The sequence below is a fragment of the Ricinus communis genome, chromosome 4 (genome assembly GCF_019578655.1).
Source record: "Ricinus communis isolate WT05 ecotype wild-type chromosome 4, ASM1957865v1, whole genome shotgun sequence".
NCBI classification, from domain to species: Eukaryota; Viridiplantae; Streptophyta; class Magnoliopsida; order Malpighiales; family Euphorbiaceae; genus Ricinus; species Ricinus communis.
Genome location: NC_063259.1, coordinates 26860243 through 26879443, shown reverse-complemented (window position 1 = coordinate 26879443; position 19201 = coordinate 26860243). Strand labels below are relative to the sequence as shown.

At 32.3% G+C, this 19201-nt stretch overlaps 1 protein-coding gene across 4 annotated transcripts; it reads right to left on the bottom strand.

The window, feature by feature from the left end:
* Positions 1-3101: 3101 nt before the first annotated feature.
* Positions 3102-17229, bottom strand: LOC8288977 (protein MICRORCHIDIA 6). Of its 4 annotated transcripts, none has more exons than XM_015724703.3 (21): positions 17119-17229; positions 16891-17006; positions 14672-14987; positions 12887-12961; positions 12744-12778; positions 11135-11213; positions 10964-11053; positions 10809-10884; positions 10006-10084; positions 9409-9543; positions 7866-7964; positions 7668-7769; positions 7397-7543; positions 6871-6963; positions 6729-6786; positions 6513-6624; positions 6009-6172; positions 5806-5918; positions 5105-5187; positions 4026-4068; positions 3102-3765 (listed from the first exon to the last, which is right to left on the bottom strand). In XM_015724703.3, exons 3-21 carry the CDS (start codon positions 14979-14981, stop codon positions 3655-3657), a joined length of 2004 nt encoding a protein of 667 aa, XP_015580189.1. In that variant the 5' UTR covers positions 14982-14987; positions 16891-17006; positions 17119-17229; the 3' UTR covers positions 3102-3654. The 4 variants fall into 4 exon arrangements, with proteins under 4 accessions (XP_015580189.1, XP_048228612.1, XP_025013966.1 ...); XM_048372655.1 differs by having other exon boundaries at positions 17134-17152; XM_025158198.2 differs by having other exon boundaries at positions 14672-15026; positions 16891-17186.
* Positions 17230-19201: the final 1972 nt, after the last annotated feature.

The following is a 19201-nucleotide window of genomic DNA, read 5'->3' as shown; positions in this document are numbered from 1 at the left end:
TATAATAATATAAAAATTATTTATTAATTAATTTTACTAATTAATATATAAATATAATTGATATTATTATTTTTAGAACTATAATCTTAAAAATTAAACATAGTTCTCTTATATATAGATAATAAAGCCAAAGACCAACCTCTTGTATAAATAGCAAGGTACAATCATTAAGAAAGAAACAATGAATCCATTTCTTAAGTGTACAAAGACTTTTTAATTTATTGGAGATTAACCTTATCTACCCTTACACATAATCACACATCAAGCTACCCATTATATTTTTTAATTTCAAGCATATTAATTTCTTAAATAAATAGACGCTGTTAGCAATCCTCTATTATATGCATTTTAACACCGTGCATTCTTCAGTTGATGTGCATATTAATATTAAGCATGATTAATACAGTTATTTAGAAAGGATTGATTGGACATACGGTAGAATAAGGCATAATTTATGTAGTTGTTTGTAGTAGAGTGAAAATAACGCAGTTTTGTATGGGCCGCGCTTAGTAGGCCAGGGCCCAGGGGTTTAAGAGGTGTCATGTTATAGCCAGCCCATGCCACTTGAGTTCTGTTTAAGTTATTTGGTTGCAAAATGAAATTACTTTTTCTTCTTTTTTCTTTTTCAAATTTTTTATGAATTAAAAAAAATTAAAGTGTTATTATATTTATGAGTAATTTCTTTTGGGTACATTCTAAGTATCTAATCTTGCTATTGTTCTATTTTTTCCCCATGTTTACAAATTATAATTCAGAGTGAACCTTTCCTTCTAATTAAGCTTCATCAGTTCGAGAAAAAGAAAAAAAAAATCAACTGTAAATGTCTTGTAAAATAAACTTGGCATTGACAACTAAAACTACATTTCATCATCCATTATTAAATTTACAGAAATGTCGAGTTAAATCTATACCCTCGTTTTATTCTAATAAAGTGACTGAATATATGGTTACTTAGATAATTACCAACTATGGAAAAAGAAAAAAATATAGTCCAGAGAGATATCAATATCATCTCAGAGAAAAAAGGAATAGAAAAAGAAAAGTGGGGGTTATAGAAGCAGTCCAGATATGAAATGTCCCGGGAAATGATGGGAGAGACCCTTTTAATCATCAACTGTAAAGCTGAGAACAACTCTGTTTTTTTCTCTCATGCCAATTACTAATTTGCAGTCCATTTCTGGGCAAACTGGCAGAATGAGAATGGAATGCAGGAATTGGTGGGGTATTATGACTGCCCATCATTTCTTTGGCTTTTTAAGAAGTGATGCAATAATATGCACCTAAATTCATTAATTCCATTAAATGTTGGGCAACAAAATTCGGCCTCAACCTGACATACAAACACTAATCGAGAACCCTTTGTATGAGTCCAATATCTTCTTGTTAAAAGGCCTGTCTCAACAATTGTTATTCATTTTAAGAAATTTTATTGAGGAATATTAATTTATGTAATAACTTAGAAACTATAGAACTGTTTGGCCTTTTTTTTTTTTCTTTCCAAGATTCTTGTTCTAACAAGTTAAAAGTGACCTTTGTAGCTGGGGAAACAGCTCTGGCATTAATATAGATCTCCATTCTTAAACTCAAAAACAGATTCCATTCTTGCAGGAATAAGCAATCAAGAGGCAAGATCTAAGGTACTCATTATGGATCAAAAGAAAAAGAACAAAACATAATACACGATTTTGATAAAGAAAATGTACGCAAATCTAACAAGGTTGATGTAAAGAAATCACAACGATCTTGTTAGAAAACTGCAAAAAGTACATGTATACATGCTCCTTTAATCAGTCAGTTTGTGCAAATATATGGCCGCCTTGTTCACCATGAGTCACATGCGGATGGAAGTTTTTTGCACATTAAAACACTTTATACAGACTTTGATCTTATTAAAATGATCCTTAATGCACACATGCAAACACGCACCCCCTATACATACAAGAGTGTATATATGCTTGTAAAAACCAATCCCTTTTTCAGGCAAAGATCTTATGTTGGAAAAGAAAAAAAAAGGAAAAAAGAAAGATCATGGAAACTAGATAAATTAAACTTGTAGATGCTAGTTAATGCACATGAACTAAAACATACCATAATGGGAAACTATCAAGAAGTCATCGTAACAAGGAAAAACTAGCTATAAACAGAGAGGAGAGAAGAAGAGAGAGAGAGGCAATGCAAAGGAAGAGGCAGTTTTGGTAGGGTTTTATAATCGAAGGATCTTAAGATCTTCTGTGGTAATCCTTTGGTGCTAGGGTTTGGGGGCAGAGGGCTGGTTTATCATCTAGAAGGCAACTATTCGGGCAAGGCTTGAGTTTCTGCCCGAACATTAAAGAAGTATAAATTGCATGCAAGTTGTGTAAAGGTGGAGTAATTTAAACATTGCAATAATAATATAATGCAAGTTGCAAGTGGTGATTGTTGGAATTGCAGCTAACATGGCTGACAGTACAACAACCATTACAGCCTCTGTGAGACACTCGACTATAGTTTCCTTTTATTACCATTTCAAAAGGAAAAAAACTTGGTGAAATTTAATCTTAAACGCTCCATTCTTAGAGCAGTTAGCTTCACCTTTTACTAGGTTAATAAAACAAGTTATATCATATGTATCCAAGTAGACCGTCTAGCTCGCATTGCATTATAATGTAACGTGAAAATGAATGACAGCAACCTCCTTCAAGGAAATTAATTTACTAATGTAAACAGCGTTATGAATTGAACTTTATTCAGACCAAATTACAAAGGGTTCCCAGCATTTTATCTTTCCTCTAACGTTCAAAATATAAACCTTAATTAAGCAACAAGCCCATGAGGTACTCGTTAGAAAACTATATGTTTAGAATAAATTGAAAACTAAGAAAATACAAGTGTTCTTAGTTTCAATATTTACTTTCAATTATATCAAATATATATATAATATATATTAGAGGGCATGTGTGTACATACACCAACAAATTTGAACCCTATTAACCAAAAACTAAAGCTGTATTACATTTTAGAGATAACTAAAGATACAATTTTGTGATATTCTACTAAAACAAATTTAAATGTTCAAATATAAAAATAAAATAATAATTTTGAATTCCTCATCCACCCAAAAATGATAAAAAAAAGTTGAATCATATTTTCAATTCCAATCATTCCAGCACTATACAAATTTTCCTGGACAGTATAATACAAAGCGACCCAGCAGAAGGGTCGGTAGTGTTGAGCAAAACCAAGAAGTTGCTTCCACAAATAATACTGACCTCAACACAAGCCAAGTTTGCATGAAGAACCTCAAGACAACACTACAGGGAATCTTACCATTGCCTACGGACTCGTTAGAAAAGGAAGGGGAGTTTTGAGATTACATTTACATGAACTCCAAAGGATACACTGGATCAGTTCTACTTCCTATGCCTAACCTACAACTTACAAACGTTTGAGAAAATAAATAATTCTGATCCTACCATCAATCAAAAGTAACCTAACCGAATGATTACAGTCGATCTTGTTTTTCTTTCCCCAGAGCTTGCAGATTACAAGTTGACCTGTCAGTGCAACCCCCACTTGAGGGGTAATAAGCTTTAGGATACAGTGTATCTCTTCCAGGCTACATCCGAAAGGAACCGTTCTATGAATAAAAGAATTGAGCAATGCTACAGACTGAATCTACATATTTACAGCCTTTTCCTCCTTGATCGAATCCAGTAATGTAAGTTCAGCCATAAGCCTGTCGTACTCACATTGGACTTCTGCTATCTCAGTTTTAAGTTGTGCTACCTACAAGAATAATAAAGGCGGCCACAATTCAGCTATGTTCACAAGACTCCAATATCGCAAACTTGTCATGAAATGCTTGATGTTCAATTTAAATGCAACCTCTTCGAAACCAAAAGAAATGGACTTGCATGAATTTTCAATCCGAATGCTTCTCTTTTTAACTATTAAAAAATCTGTACTGATGGAAACAGTACATTCAAGCATTTTGAAAATGAAAGATCATATTTGTAACTTCCCTGATGATGGCTAGTGCCATATACCTTCAAATCAAGTTCTTTTTCTGTCTTCTCATATTCCAGGCATCTGAAAAATAAGATAGAAATGTAAATAGAAATTACATACAATCTGTAACATGATACAAGCCCCTCAAAATTAATAGTTTAAGTGCTTATTGTCAGTCCAGCCACTGCTTTTCTATTCTAATTATATACATTGAAGTAATACAAGTGTTTAGCTGAAGCTCATCCAACCTGAAGGACAAAATCCCTCAAAATATCAAATACAACATCAATCTGGGGACTCCAAATCCCGGTCCAGCCATTTCAGCAAGAGAACCAGATCCATGTGCTATGCCCAACCCTCATTAGTAACAATTTTGGCCAAATACATATTTGAACACATGAACTTTGGCCGTTTGATCAATTTAACACCTTAACTTTCAATTTAACCTAATAGACACCAAAACTTGTATCTTTTGTGATATTTAAACACCTTTTGAAATGTGGCTTCATTTAACATGTCCACGTGTAATATACTTAGGTGTTTAATGTTATTATTTAACAAAGTTCAGGTGTTTATTAGGTTAAAATGAAAATTAAAAGTGTTCAAGAGATTTTTAAAATAAAATTGAAGTGCTTATTAGGTTAAACTAAAAATTAAAGTATTAAGGTGACTCGATAATCAAAGTTCAGGTGTCTAAGCATATATTCTGCCAACAATTTGTCACCCATGCTACATACCATGTCTGGTTTTATAAGGTTTTGGTAAGTCATATATCCTAGCTTGGGAAGAAAGTAATAATTAAAAGGTACCATTTTGCAAGGTATTTCTAAAACCTTCCAAAACCATCCAATTTTAAACCCACCAAATAAATGATTGGGTAGGCACGTACTCCTGCATAATAATTTTTGCCATTTTAGATATTAAACCATCATTTAGCCTCTCCCCAAGACAGCAAATTTAGAGACTCCTATCTTCCTAAACCATACCTTAATTTATTTTAGGAAAGTTTTACCTTACCTTAATCTCACTTTTTCCAAATAAAGTGTAGCCAAAATTAATTCAGTGTAATGAAACAAAGGAGATGCTCATGTATAAAACAAATTTCTAATATACTTACTGCGCTTGGAGTTTTTTGTTTTCCTGCATCAAGTTTAAAGCCTCCTGGTTCTGATATTTCAACAGGTTTGCACCATCCACAGGCTATCCCAAAAAGGATAAGGAAATACATGATAAATTAGCAATAGATTCTTGGCAGACAACACGGAAAAACACGAACTAGAAAATTTAATAAATTGAAGTATATGAACTGCAAGACCTCATCAGTTTGTCTAAGAAATAGCATGCAGAAGTGGGCTAAATAGAAAATAAGCAGAGGTGAAACAAAGACAAAGAATGATTAAATGGTTTTCCAATTGCACACACAAGCAAGAAAAGAAGTTACATTTATGTGTGAATGTGCACAGGCATGCATTAATACAAGTTACTTTTTTTGGAACTTTTTGGCAGGTAATCCACATTTCTACATGGGAATGTGCTAAATGTAGTTACTTTTTTTTGAACTTTTCTGCAGGTAATCCACATTTCTACATGGGAATGTGCTAAATGTTCCTGGTCAGAACTGCATTTTTTCTTACTTTGGACAAATGGCATCAAAATCATTGTTAAGGAACACACCTACTCGGACAAATGAGATCAAAATAATTATAATGGACAATACCAAATTAATTTTACAAGTCAAAGCTTTTATGCCATTGTGAAATTTTGTGTGGAATCCATTCATTATCAATTATTCTTCAGATCCATGTTGCTTACACAAACCTGTTCCCCCAAACTCAGGCCTGAAAGAGTGGCACTGAACCCAGTCCTTGCCTGCCTTTTCACTTTCTCAAGATCCACTAAATCATCATGTTGTTTCCTTTTTGTATGTAATCCTGTCCCAATAGAAGGGTACCTTTCAGAATAGTTCAGTAAGGTCTAAAATGGTAAGAGGGGACCTTTATTAAAGTCAGATTAAGCTCTACCTGCAGCAGATGACACTTTTACATTGCTACCAACAGGGGAGCTTTGACTCAATTTGACAGGCTTTGTTTTACCATGTGCTAAGCCAAGAGATGAGTCCTGTTTGTGCTCTTGTGCTGGAGGTTTTTTTATGACCTGATACCCAATTAGCCCACAATGATAATCCCTGCCACAATTCAAAAATTTGCATCAGATAGCTATCAGACATTTAAGCCCTACCACAAACAACATGTTTCTCATTAGAAGCAATTGCCACCATACAGTAACATTATTATTCTGACTATGTGATGAACAGTAAAAGGTAAATTCCATAACATAACAAATAAAATAACATAAGAAAACTGAACAAAATCCAAGCAATCACAAAACTTGAAACAATTATTCTTTTTGTTAGCACATCAAGATGCACAACTCCCCTAAATGGTTTTCGATTACACATGTCAATATTTACCATGGAAGAACTAAAAAAATTAACAGAAGACAACTTCTCATGCGCGATATTTTACCAGTACTCAAATGTCATCTCCTTTAAGCGACCTTCAAGCTTCTGAAAAAGGGACGTCCTCTCAAAATCTTGTTTATCATGTGTAGGTTCAATAAAGTTTGCTTCCAGAATGCCTAAGTATATATACCATGTTTCAGCAAAATTTTCAACAAATCTGTGTCAAAATCAGAAAAATTAAAAAGATGGATATCAAAGAGTGCTTCAGGTGCTTTCTCACCAACCACCCCTCTACCCTTACTGTTGTATCCAAAGCTGCTCACAACTGCCCAAAATGGCTGCAATGCAAGAGAACGAGTCGTGTTTAAGAAGTTTGCCACAAATACTTGAGAAAAAGTAGACCTTTTCAAAAGGATACTGACCAATATTAGCCGATTCTTGTGGTAGACATTGAAACCATGAACATTGACATGTGGAGCTTCTTTAAGAAATCCTATTGTAGTTATGACTTGACCCTGCATAGTTAAACCACCAAAGAAGTGAATCGTGTCTCTTCCTATAATATAATCATCTAATTCACATAAGAAAACTCAACAATAGCTTGTGGCATATATAAAAGATCATTAACAACACGACAAAATCTTATGTCCCCTGCAAATATATAGAGTCTTGTATCTCCATCCTCACTTCAAAGGCAACAGGACAAATTACCCACCAAAATGATTCATCTCACTCAAAAACCCTAACGAACACTTGCATATAGACATATAAGCTTGTCCACTTAACACCTGTTATTAGTTTAACTCTTATGTTTTTCCCTTTTTTGGTACAGTAAAAAGAAATAATGCAACAAAAGTTGCTGATTTAGAAATCATGATTTATATATTCTGATGATATATATTTTCCATAATTTGGTGGATGAAACCAAGTTTGGCAACAAATTACAACCTCCACAACTCCACCGCTTTGAGGTTTATACAGAATGAATTCTTGAAATTTCAGATCGTTGGCAAGATTATGATGCTCAACAACTCTTCCCCGCAATATTATCCTGAATGTTTCAGGCATCCGCAAATACAAGATGGATAAATACACCTGCAAAGCATTAAAAAAAGAGAAAGCATCAAATCATATATACTTGCATGTGCATAGACAGGTATAGGAGTGCACGTACACAAGGAAAAATGTCAATGCATAATGAATCCTTTCATAAACTTACTCGGAGGGAATAATGTAACCGATTGGCAATGTGCTCTTCATTAATCTTCCTCCAAGCAGGAATTGTATCCACTTTTTTTATGTCCCCACCAATACGAATATCCTGCAACCAAACTCATTTATACCATTGACTGAGAGTAAGGCAGTAAGAAAGAGGGGAAAGAAAATAACATAGCAAAGAGACAAGAAAAATGTCAACCTGAGGATCTGTATCAAAGTCTAACTCCACAACCCCATCATCATTGAACCATAAATTATATATTATAACTTTTGTGCCATGTGATCCAATGTCATCAAACTGCAGCCAGATAGTATACAAATTTCAGAGAAGCTTGTAGAGGAAAACATTAGGGAACCAACAGAGCAAAAACAATCTATTAAATTTGGTTTATCAACAAATGCTCCAACGAATCGTGAATATTTGTCCATCTCACCAGTGCATCAAATACGAATACAAGGCACCAAAGATACCTTTAACCATAAGGTCTATCGGTTGCATACCAGCAATACGTAGCTCTGACATGATGGTCCCCTGCAAAAACATGTGTTCTCCCCAATGCACCTTTAATCTTTCACAAATTCAGGGAGGATGACTTTCTAAAATTTATACTTCTCAAGAATTTATTCAGGGTAGATGACTATCTTAAACTTGCAACTCTAAAGATACAGTACATGAAATTTCCTCAGTATATGGATTATCTCACTTGAATAACAACAACCAGAAAGCTTCTTTATCTAGTTTGGCCTACTTTTTTCATTTATATTTTCTCTATTCCATGTTTAGTGGCATTGACATGACAACGCATTCAAAACGAGGTTCCTATGGAGAAGCTGGGGAATCAAGTTAAATATCAGTTTATGAAACTTGAAGTGGGGGGTTTCCTTGCTCTTCCTATAAGCCCTGTTCTAAAATTAAATGCCTCAAGCTTTAGGAAACTACCTTAGACATTTATGTGGTAAAAGGCAAAACAATGGAAGCTGCAACAAGCGTAATGGCGGATATTATCATTTAGATTTCTTAATGGAATCAGAGGGATTGGGGTGAATTACTTAGTTGTGTTGCTTTCAGGCGGCAATATCTACTTACTGGGCATGGTTCTTGGTGCTGTAACCCACACCCCACCTTTAAAATTCAAATTCCAATACCTTCCTGTACCATCAGAAAGAGCCTCTAAATGGAGATGTTACTAAGAGTACACTTTTGTGACTTTAAGAGGGGAATATGATTCAATGGGTGGGTGTCAACAAAAATGAGGTTTATAATTCAATCCTGTTGCACAATTGAATACTTGACATTGGCAGACTATTCATGTTTCTCAAGTCACAGCACAATCTATTCTTTGAGATGAAAGTGCAATCATTGTTTAAGTGCAAGATATCATCTGACAGAAGTTCAACATTTTTCAGCTCTTAAAGCAACTCATATTCTTATTAACATATAATGTATAATCTAATTCTAATGATTTTAACAGATCCTGGATTTTTCTCATGACATAGCACGCATCTAAGCAGATGCATGTACTTCTGTGTACATGTGCATGCTTAAACAGAACTAGAGCTAAGGGAAATAGGAGCCACATTCAAACTGGCATAGAGAATTTAACTCTGTGATGAACTAACCTAGATGATAAGAATATGTATACGTCAATAAAATGAAAATCTGAGGGCAGCAAAACCTGTATAGTAACAAATGATGGCAATGGAAAGGAAATGAAAAAAAAAAAAAAAGGAAAGTAAATTACTTGCTTCAGAAGCTCTGCCTCTGTTGAATATGGAGACCACTGTAACAGCAAAGAAAGATTGGACATAAAATTCGCTTTGCCACAGCAATGTGAAATTTCCAAACTGCCAGTTGATGAGTTAATCTCATAATCAACCTGCAAAAAGAACAAATTCTTAATAAGCTGACTCTAGAAGCACAAAACCTAGAACAAAACTACAACACACTAGAAGCAGCTTACAAATCCTGAAACCAAAATGTCAAAAATTTTAGAAGCAAAAATGTTTCACGAGGTTGCTCAGCGGCCAAACCCAGGATCCTATGACAAATGTGCCTTTACTTATTCATTCTTTAGGACCTTTTCATCCATTTAGACGAAAGTAATATGGCACTGCCATAACGCAGTCTAAATTAAATCATTTACCCGTCCATTTAACAGGCAGCAGCCTCCATTAGAAAGTGCTTGCATGTACAAGCACATTCATACACATTCCCATGTATGGAGATAAGACGACATTTAGATAGTTGCCATTTACAATTTTCTCCAAACATTCTCAAAAAATACAGATGGCAATAATCTGAAAGCATATTGACTGACAGCTTAAGCAATAAAACTCACCATTGGTACTACTATCCGGTCATAGCCTGTTCTTGTCAAAAAAGTATAAGAGAGCAGTCCTATGCTTTGGGTCAACACCCTGCTTATTAAATAAAACAATAAGGTGACAGCTAAAATGGGAATTTATGAAACAACATATATACAAGATAGATAAAGAGAGGGACTAAAAATTTGATCTAAGCGCAGAGTTGCATTTGTATTATGAGTGGCATGTGATTGCTGACTTTCCTGAATTCATATGCACAGACCTTAGGATCAAATCCATACTAAGTTTGAAATAGAATGGAGAGAAGTGTAAATATTTCCAGACCTGAGCGGATATTAATAATTTACACAAGATTAAGAGACAGAACTTGGCCCTTAAAAAATGTGGATGACCTCTATCCAATCACTCCACAACACCACAATGAAACTAATAAACACATGACAAAATAATACCTTACTAGAGTCTTCCCATACAAAAGTCCCAACCTTTATCAAACCCTAATGTTCCCAAAGTTTGACAGCATTTTTTACAATCGATTTTCTTTTTTTTTTTTTTAAAAAAATTACTTTTAGAGAACACCCCATTCTTTTCCATCCAAATTCTCCTACATAGTTTTAAATAATGTTCAAAGTAATCAAGAAGATAAAAACAAGTTACTTTGATGTCTCTCTATCATTTAAGTTTGTGTAATGCTTGATAAAAATAATATGATGAAATAGAATATATGATATACAACTAGAATATATGAATCACAAAAAAGATAAAAATTAAATCCAAATGCACAAATCAAATTTAGATTTCAGCATTGCATTCAAACCTATCATGCAAGTGACGACTGAAAACAATAACATCTGCTCCAAGTCTCATAGTGCTCGTCTTAAAGCCATTACCATCTGAAATATCAGTGTTCATTCAGTGAAATATAGAACAAAGAAAATAATACATTTGTATAATGCATGAAAAAGATCATACATTGTCCAATCGCTGATTTGGATTTTTTATCTGAAAATCCAAAACTCATACACCGCCGCATTGCTTCAAGGTCCATTCCACCGCCATCATCTGGTTGCAGAGGACCAAGTTTGGACAAGTGTTAGGCGGTCCTTTTATCCAGATGATCTACAAAGTCAACTACTCAATTACCTTGAATTAACAATGCTGGACTTCCATCCCTTGGATTTGAGGTTTTATCTACAATGACAAAAGTGGCTCCATTTTGGATCTATTTCATAAAAGAACAAGGAAATGGAAAGTAAAATGCAAAATATAACCAGATGATAATCCCAATGAAATGGCAAAAACATCATAATACACTCAAGCTACTAACCAATGGACATATAGTAAAGGCCATTTAAAGAAATGAGAACTTATTCAACAATCAATTAATATGCTTGCTTGCGAAAAAAAAAAACACAAAATAGAAAAAACCTAGACCCAGTTGATAGGTGAATAATAAATATGACAAAGGATTTTTTATTCCATTGAATACCCAACCGAAACCACCAAATGAAGCAAAAAACAAAGATACATAAACAAGAAGGGAAAAAAATAAAGTAACAGCTTTAGCTAATATTAACACATGAAAATTCTTTACTGAAAACTTTTAACACCCAACGCACCCCATCTAATTTTTAGTTTACAATAACTGCAGTTTCATCTATGATATTATTCATCCAGGATATTACTTTGAATATGCATGGCTAGTTCGTCCAGAGTTGCTTGGGTTCTGAGGCTTCCCAGAGTCGCACAAATCAATGGATATCTCCATTAGAGATGAAAGGGCCTACCCAAAACCAAAAATGAAATTCAACATGCTTGAACCCCGTCCCATTCAAAATCGAATCGATATCAGAAGTAAGCCCTATTGGTATAAGAAATCCAAACCTTAAATCATTTTGATCATTATATCAATCCTTTTAATTTTGGCAACTTTATCCAAAAACACAAATGTTTTGACAATATTGGCCAAATGTAGCTTATATTGTAGGGTTTTATTTGAATGCTTATTTTTTACATCTTATATGTCATATGGTTGTATTTCATTAAATATTCATAAGCAAAAACATAAGAAGTGCATTGGATATATGTTGATAACTAAGTACATACATAATTTTACTAGACGTCAAGTATTGTGAATCTTAGTTACTATTAAGGTTTTATTGGAATAAATGTACAATGTTCATAAGCAAATTAATTATAACATTAGATCACTGTTGATAAATAAGTGATTTAATAAATTAACTGCCAAGCATGAATAATATATGCATTTCTTCCATTCTCAACTTAGTCACATGGAGAATTTGAGTATGTTTTTAACCGTCAAACATATCAAAACCTGTCAAATTGTACAGCAATAAGAATCACCCTCTAATTTAGTTAGGAATTAGAATTTAGAAGTCCAAATGCTTATGACTACTTGTACACTTTATTTTTCAAAAATCCCACTATTACAATTTATTTATATACCAGTCGTGATATTGATGTTTGCTCAATAAGACATTTAAACCATCTAAATAAAATATTGCAACACACATAGACTCGGTTTAGGTTCAACTTAATTAGAAACCCTTAAGTTACTGTAGTGCTCCTCTATAGCTCCATTTCAATAACCCAAATAAGGGTTTGACTAGTAATAGCTACATTATTGACAAACATTATGCAATAAGAGATATCCTCTTGCATTTGTAATATTTGTTATTCCCATATGCAAAAAGAGAAAACCAAAATAGATAACTTAAAGTTAATGATTTACCTCATCAACTGCATTATCAAGCAATTCTGCTATGGCTGCAAAAATAGGCGGAATAAGACATTGACGAGTAAATTTATAACATATTATATTTATCACAAAGTACAAGAAATGGAATAAAAAGAAACTACATTGTTTCTACATACCACCAAAGGCCCATTTATGTGAAGTGGCATTTGAGTGGAGAAACATAGGATGGACATGAAGATAGTTTTTTCCATCTGTACCCAAAAATTAAGAGAATTTTTGAGAACTTAAAGTAAAAAATGTCAAAGAACAATTGACCAAGCATTGATGAAAATATACAAATCTTAAAATGCTATCTAGAAGCTTCATTATACAACTCAAAAGCAAAGCAAAGGACATTTAAACTTTAGAACACACTATTAATACTATGCATGACAATGAAGAGGAAAGGGGAAGGAAAGGTATTTTAAAGGGAAGGGAAAGGAGTTGAAGGGAAGAGAAAATATTTATTCTATTCAATTTGGTTACATAAAAATTTTCATTAAAGAAAGGGGAGAGGAATTAATCAATTTTGAGTTTTTTATTACAATTATATAGATAATAAGAATAATTAATTATATTTAATTTCTTTTCATTAGTTGAAACTTTTTACATCCTAAATTAGAGTGTAATCAACTTCAACTTCTACAAAGGGAAATCATTCCCCTTCAATTCCCTCCCCTTTCTAAAAGATTTTATTTGCCAAACATGATTAAAACTAATTCTTCATCCATTTACTTCCCTTCCCCTCATATTACCCTCTATCCATGCATAGTGTATAGGTCATTTAGTAGTCCATCAATTTATTAAAGCCCATTGTCAGATGTTCAAGATTGCAGACAAGCCCAATCACTTATGAAATAGCAGAGTTAGCTTGGTATTCATTTGCATAAACGATAGTAAAGCAAGTGAAAATTTGAAAAATTCTACTAAAAAGGAGTAAAATTTGTACCAAATGAAGCTCGATTCATTTAAATTGTTTGACTTGCCGGTTTATAGGATAATATATTAATTATCAATAATAACATAATCTCTTAAGTGATATAGCATCCAACTAGCCATTATGAACTCAAAAAAATTAATCAACTTTTGCTCATCTACTTTTAAGAAAATATTTATATTAAATAAGGTTTTATAAAATTTAGGAGTTCATTATAGTTAATTTGATGCTAAGCACACTATAAAATTTAGCTAATAAAAATACTAACAATATTAGCTAATGGGTATCAAGGTGCAAAATAGTACAAACCATAAACCTAAAAATGCCAAGAAAAAAATGCCCAAGTATAAAGGGGTGTAACCAAAAGATATCTTCTAGCCATTCCTTGTGTTCCTTTGGGTTGAGTTTGGTCAAACAATTAAGGTTAATAATTCGAGCTAGGTGTAAATATGCTAAGGCTCAAAAAAGCCCAACCCACTACTGAACATGTTAATTTAGAAGGGATTTAATAACCCAAAGTGAACATGCTAATATAAGGGGTGCTTGATAACCTAATTCAACACTTAAAATTAAAATTCTAAGCACTTTTTACAATTAAAATGGTCTAATAACGCAATATCATCCTAACTTACAAGTTTCAACTAAATCAAAAATCACTTCAATAGGAAGTAAAAACACTTAAAATTTCTACTTTACATGGTAAGTTACTGGGTTTTCTTAAAATTTTTATTGGAATGACTTTTAGTCATACTCATTTTATTAAATATTGCAATACTCATCTAAAGTTTAATATGGCATGTTCTTTTAAATAGCTATGAGAAACATTATCTTCAAAATTACTGTTTCCAAATTTTTGGTTCACCATTTTTAATCCTTTAATGAGTTTAAGGGATTGTTTGGTTTCGCCTAAAAGTACTCTAGAATTGGAGTGAGATTCCGCCGTTAATGACCTTTTATAGTACTACAGAAAAATATTGAAGCATACTTTGAAGTGAGATCTTGGAACCAAGACCATCTTCATAATTCCCAGCTTTCCAAAATTGACGACAAAGTGGCGCCGGACATATGGTTGAAGTAGAAGAAATGACATTGTCATCCACTGGGGATTGTCCTTGCTCCAACACACTCAAGCTACTTTGACCAGTACTCAATGCATTTGAGCTTCTATTTTCTTCAAATTCTTGTCTTCTTGTTTGGTCCATGGACTTATGATGATTTGCAAGTTCAATTTTCTTGGGACATTTCTGTCGGAGCGCATCCCCAAAAAAATCCGATTCCGCTTTAATAGCCTTCATTTCCACCTTTTTAAGTCAATTGCCGACATATAAGTGCAAGAACATCTTTAGGATTCATTTTAGAAACAATAGACAAAAAAAAAATAGTGATAAATATGATGAACAAGCGCATAGAAGATACTATAGTAAAATCTCTCTACAGTGATATTTTATATAAGAATAACCTTTACATAGGAATAAAAAAATTTCGGTCCCAATTTAGGCCAGTTATAAATAGGAATAAACTCACTGCCGTGATAAATTATAAATTTTTTAAGCTCCGCCTTAAGAAAATATTCCTTTATATAGTAATATTTATATATATAACTTTAGAGAATATATGTTATGCTATGTTTTGTCTTGCTATAGTGTTGTTTTATCTCATCAATCTTATTTGTATAATATGACAACATATTAACGTATCTCATCTCTAGTTTCTACCATCTTAACAACAAGATTAAGTATTAAGTCCAAAAAAATTTATTACTCAAAACTGTATTAAGTTATAACCTCCTCATAGTCATAGATTTTATTTGGTCCCAAATGTGACTATAAAGAGGTTTTATTGTATTGCTCCAACTAAATTTTACCCAACTTGCCTAAATATTGACAAGGGTGCAATATAATTTCCTCAACTCTCAAATAGCATATTTTTACAATATACCTTAATGTTGTGTCTATATAGCAAGAATTTGACTATGAATTTGGTGTAACGTATAATTTTGACCAAATGAATTTGTAATAATGATGATTTAAAACAAATTCATAGAAAGACCAAATAGTGGAGATCTAAGATAATCTCTAACTATATGTGATTTGAAATCCTTGTATTAAAATTTAGTATTTCAAATTAAAACCATGAATCCAAAAGCAATCTTATATCGTATAAAAAACTTTTGAAAATGTTGAAAGAAAATAGAAATGGTAATGCTTATTATAAAGCAAGTCCTGTCAATAAAAACTTTAGAATTCAAGCCTTTGAACTAATTAAAAATCTGATTAATTACTTACAACGACCTCGACTTTTTTCCTTGTACACATTTTAATACATATTACCTCCAAAAATACAAACTTTTTATTCCTAGCCTATTTTTTATGAGAAATGTAGAACTTCGAAGGACAAAACTATTTTGAACCAAAATACAAATGCAATAAAATTTAACATCCAAGTGTAGTCAAATTTCAAATATCATGAGTAAAGCATGATAATCTTTTGGACTTTATAGCAAGGTCTTAAAAGATAAGAGTAGCTAACAAATTTGAGGAACGATATATATAATAACTTTTTTGAAGACATATCATGCAAAATGTATATTAGGGGTGTTTAAGTAATTAACCCTTGAACATTAAGTCATTGAAAAGTCAAATTTTAGTAGATTTTTATATTTGCAACTTTTCTTAACCTAAATTTGAGACGGATGATTGCCTTTAGATTCATGCATTTGGTTTGAAATGTTGAATTTGAAGTAATAAATTTTAAATACAAGGCTTCTTATAGTTATGTTGTTTCAAATACTCAATATTAGCTTTCAAATTCTCATTAATACAAATCCATGTGGTTGCCAATCAAGAGATTTGTTACATATTCAAATTCATAGTTCAAATCTTATATCCAAACACAAGATTAATGATTTTCTTTATGTTCATAGAAACTCAAGTTTCCCCAACAAGGGTAAGCACTGCATTGTAAAAATCGTTTAAAAAAATCATAATTATAAGTTTATTTTACAATAAATAGAAAAACATGAAATTAAAAAAGTTCAAGAAATTTCGACTGAGCATCTGGTTTTAATGAAGAAACCCCCTGCTCAATACGAAGCCGCAATCTACCAATCTTCGGTAATTTAAAAAATGCATGCAAAAACAGACAGGAAACAAGTTAAAGACCAAAATTAGATATGAGAAAGTGCAGGAGAATATAAACCCTTACCTTATGGCTCCAAACGCAGGTTCTTGTTTTGGGTAAAAGTATGAAGAGGTGCCAGAACTGTAAATTGCCAAAATCCACAATGATACAGATCTGATCAAACACCTAAATCTTTAAACCTACATGACAAAAATGAGAGATAAGCAGACCAAATCCAGTATTTGTTTCATTTATAAATAATTTCTTAGGTTCTGCTTATTTTCTTTCCACTGAATTTTGCAATTTAGAAACCTTTCTGCATAAAACCTAATCAATGAATGACTTTTGATTTCAAGAGGATGAATGGCTTCTCTCAAAAGGCACAAAGCATTAAATATATAGGTTGAGAGAGAATATATAGAGAGAGAAGGAAAAGTACAATCTGCAAAAAAGGCCCATTTACAAAACTTGACATTGGGCTGAATTAAATGTGAGCACAATTTCAGCCCAATTATTAATTAAATCTTAAAAATTTAAATGTATAACATTGTATATTCAATTAAATCATATCTTAACCGTTAATTTAATTAAACAAATTTAGACAAGATATTTTATGAAATCAATATATTCAATTTAAATAGATTCAGAAATTGAGTGAAATTTATAAATTTAACTTAAATTCATATGGATTTTATGAAATTTTTGTTCTTTAAAAGTTTTTTTATATTTTAATTTTAGTATAATTATTTAAAAATTTGAATTTTAAATTTTAACTATTTTTTTGAAAAATAGTGCCAAAGTTCAATCTTTTTCCTTTTTACTCTCGCAGTGGCACTATACTTCATGAGCGCTTGTGTTGCACGCGTGGAAAATCAAAATAAAAAGAAATTGTTGAGTCAACTGTTTTTACTGAGTCATAAAACACTTGAGAAAGCACGACACCGTTTTTTGGTTATTGGCAAAATTCCTTCCTCCATAAGATGCATCTTCTGCTTCCTTCTTAAAGCACGGCAGCAGAGACTCGTTGGTACATTGCAAATATAGGAGTTAGTGGAGGCGGAGAAGTGCCATGTTTTTTAAGCAATGAGCAACATTTTTTTAAAGAAAGTGATGGCGAAGATGATGGTGATAGCAGATGAATAAAAATTTGATGAGATATGTAATAATGTCTTTTTATTGTTGTCACGGGTGTGCTAGTAGCACCATCGGTTGATACGGTAGTGCTCCTTTTATCGATTTCAATAAAATTGTCTTAATAAATTGCGGGTCTAACTCTTACCCTATAACACCACTGTCGCCACCATTGTTGGAGCACCACAGGATGGCCAACCAATTTTTATTTTTTTTCATTTCCTTTTTCATCGATTAATAATTTCCCTCGACACCTCCCATCTTTTTCACTCAACTCTTTTTATTCACTAAATCTAAACCCAATTAATTATCTTCAATCTCTTCCTTATTCGCATCCCAGCACTATCGTCGCCTGCACTTCCACCATTTCTTTTGTATTCTACCTTCAACTTCAATAGATGGCCAAAAACCTTTTTTAAGAGCGCAAACTCTGTAAATATTCTCAAACTACCCTAGTGTTGCTGCATAGTTTGAGAATTCTCAAGTACTCCTTTCGCACATTATCTTCTTAATTTGTATCTTGAATTATAGGTGAAGATCAATTATACACTAAAATAAGTTGCATTTTCTTCATCTTTTCTTTTTGTTATTTTATTTGGAAGAACAACTAATGTTCTAGTTTTGAATTACTTCCCTATATGAAAATAACCTAAAGATTATACATTATAAGTTTTACAGAGTTGAGATTTTGTTTTGGTACCAGATAACGACCTCATGTTTAGCAAATATTATTGAAGTGGTGGTATGTATGTGATGTGGCATTGTATTCACCGATGTTGCTTGTGAGTACAGTGGAATCTCGATAAATTAATATTCGATAAATTAATAGCTTCGACTAAATAATATTTTTTTAGTTCCAACTTGTGTCAATGGAATAAAATAATAATATTATTAAATTTATAAGATAATAATTCTTAAAAAAATACTTAAGGCCCATTAAAAATATAAAATAATATTCATTAAATACATATGAAAATTACATATATTGTGTAAATTCATAAAATAAAATACTTTCTAGATAATTTTTATTATTTCCTAAAATATGTATCTATAGTCAATGGTTTATTTTTTGCAAGTGAATTAAATTTAATTTTATCTTTAACTTTTTACAAAGCGTAGACTATATCTGGTATATTTTTCTCATATTAAAGCAAGTAATTTTTCAGGATCTCCACCGTAAGAAAAGTCTCTTTTGGAGAAACATGTGGTAAAACATTACTATCATATAGATCTTAATCATCATTAGCTGGCACACCCATTACTC

Bases quoted from the DNA above. Each gene is read 5' to 3' on its own strand.
- LOC8288977 (XM_015724703.3), bottom strand. From the start codon at position 14,981: ATGAAGGCTATTAAAGCGGAATCGGATTTTTTTGGGGATGCGCTCCGA. The intron at 7,770-7,865 runs GTTGACATTTTT...GTTTGGTTGCAG, and splicing joins ACTTTGATACAGATCCTCAG to GATATTCGTATTGGTGGGGA. The intron at 4,069-5,104 runs GTAAGTATATTA...CTTATTTTTCAG, and splicing joins AACAAAAAACTCCAAGCGCA to ATGCCTGGAATATGAGAAGA.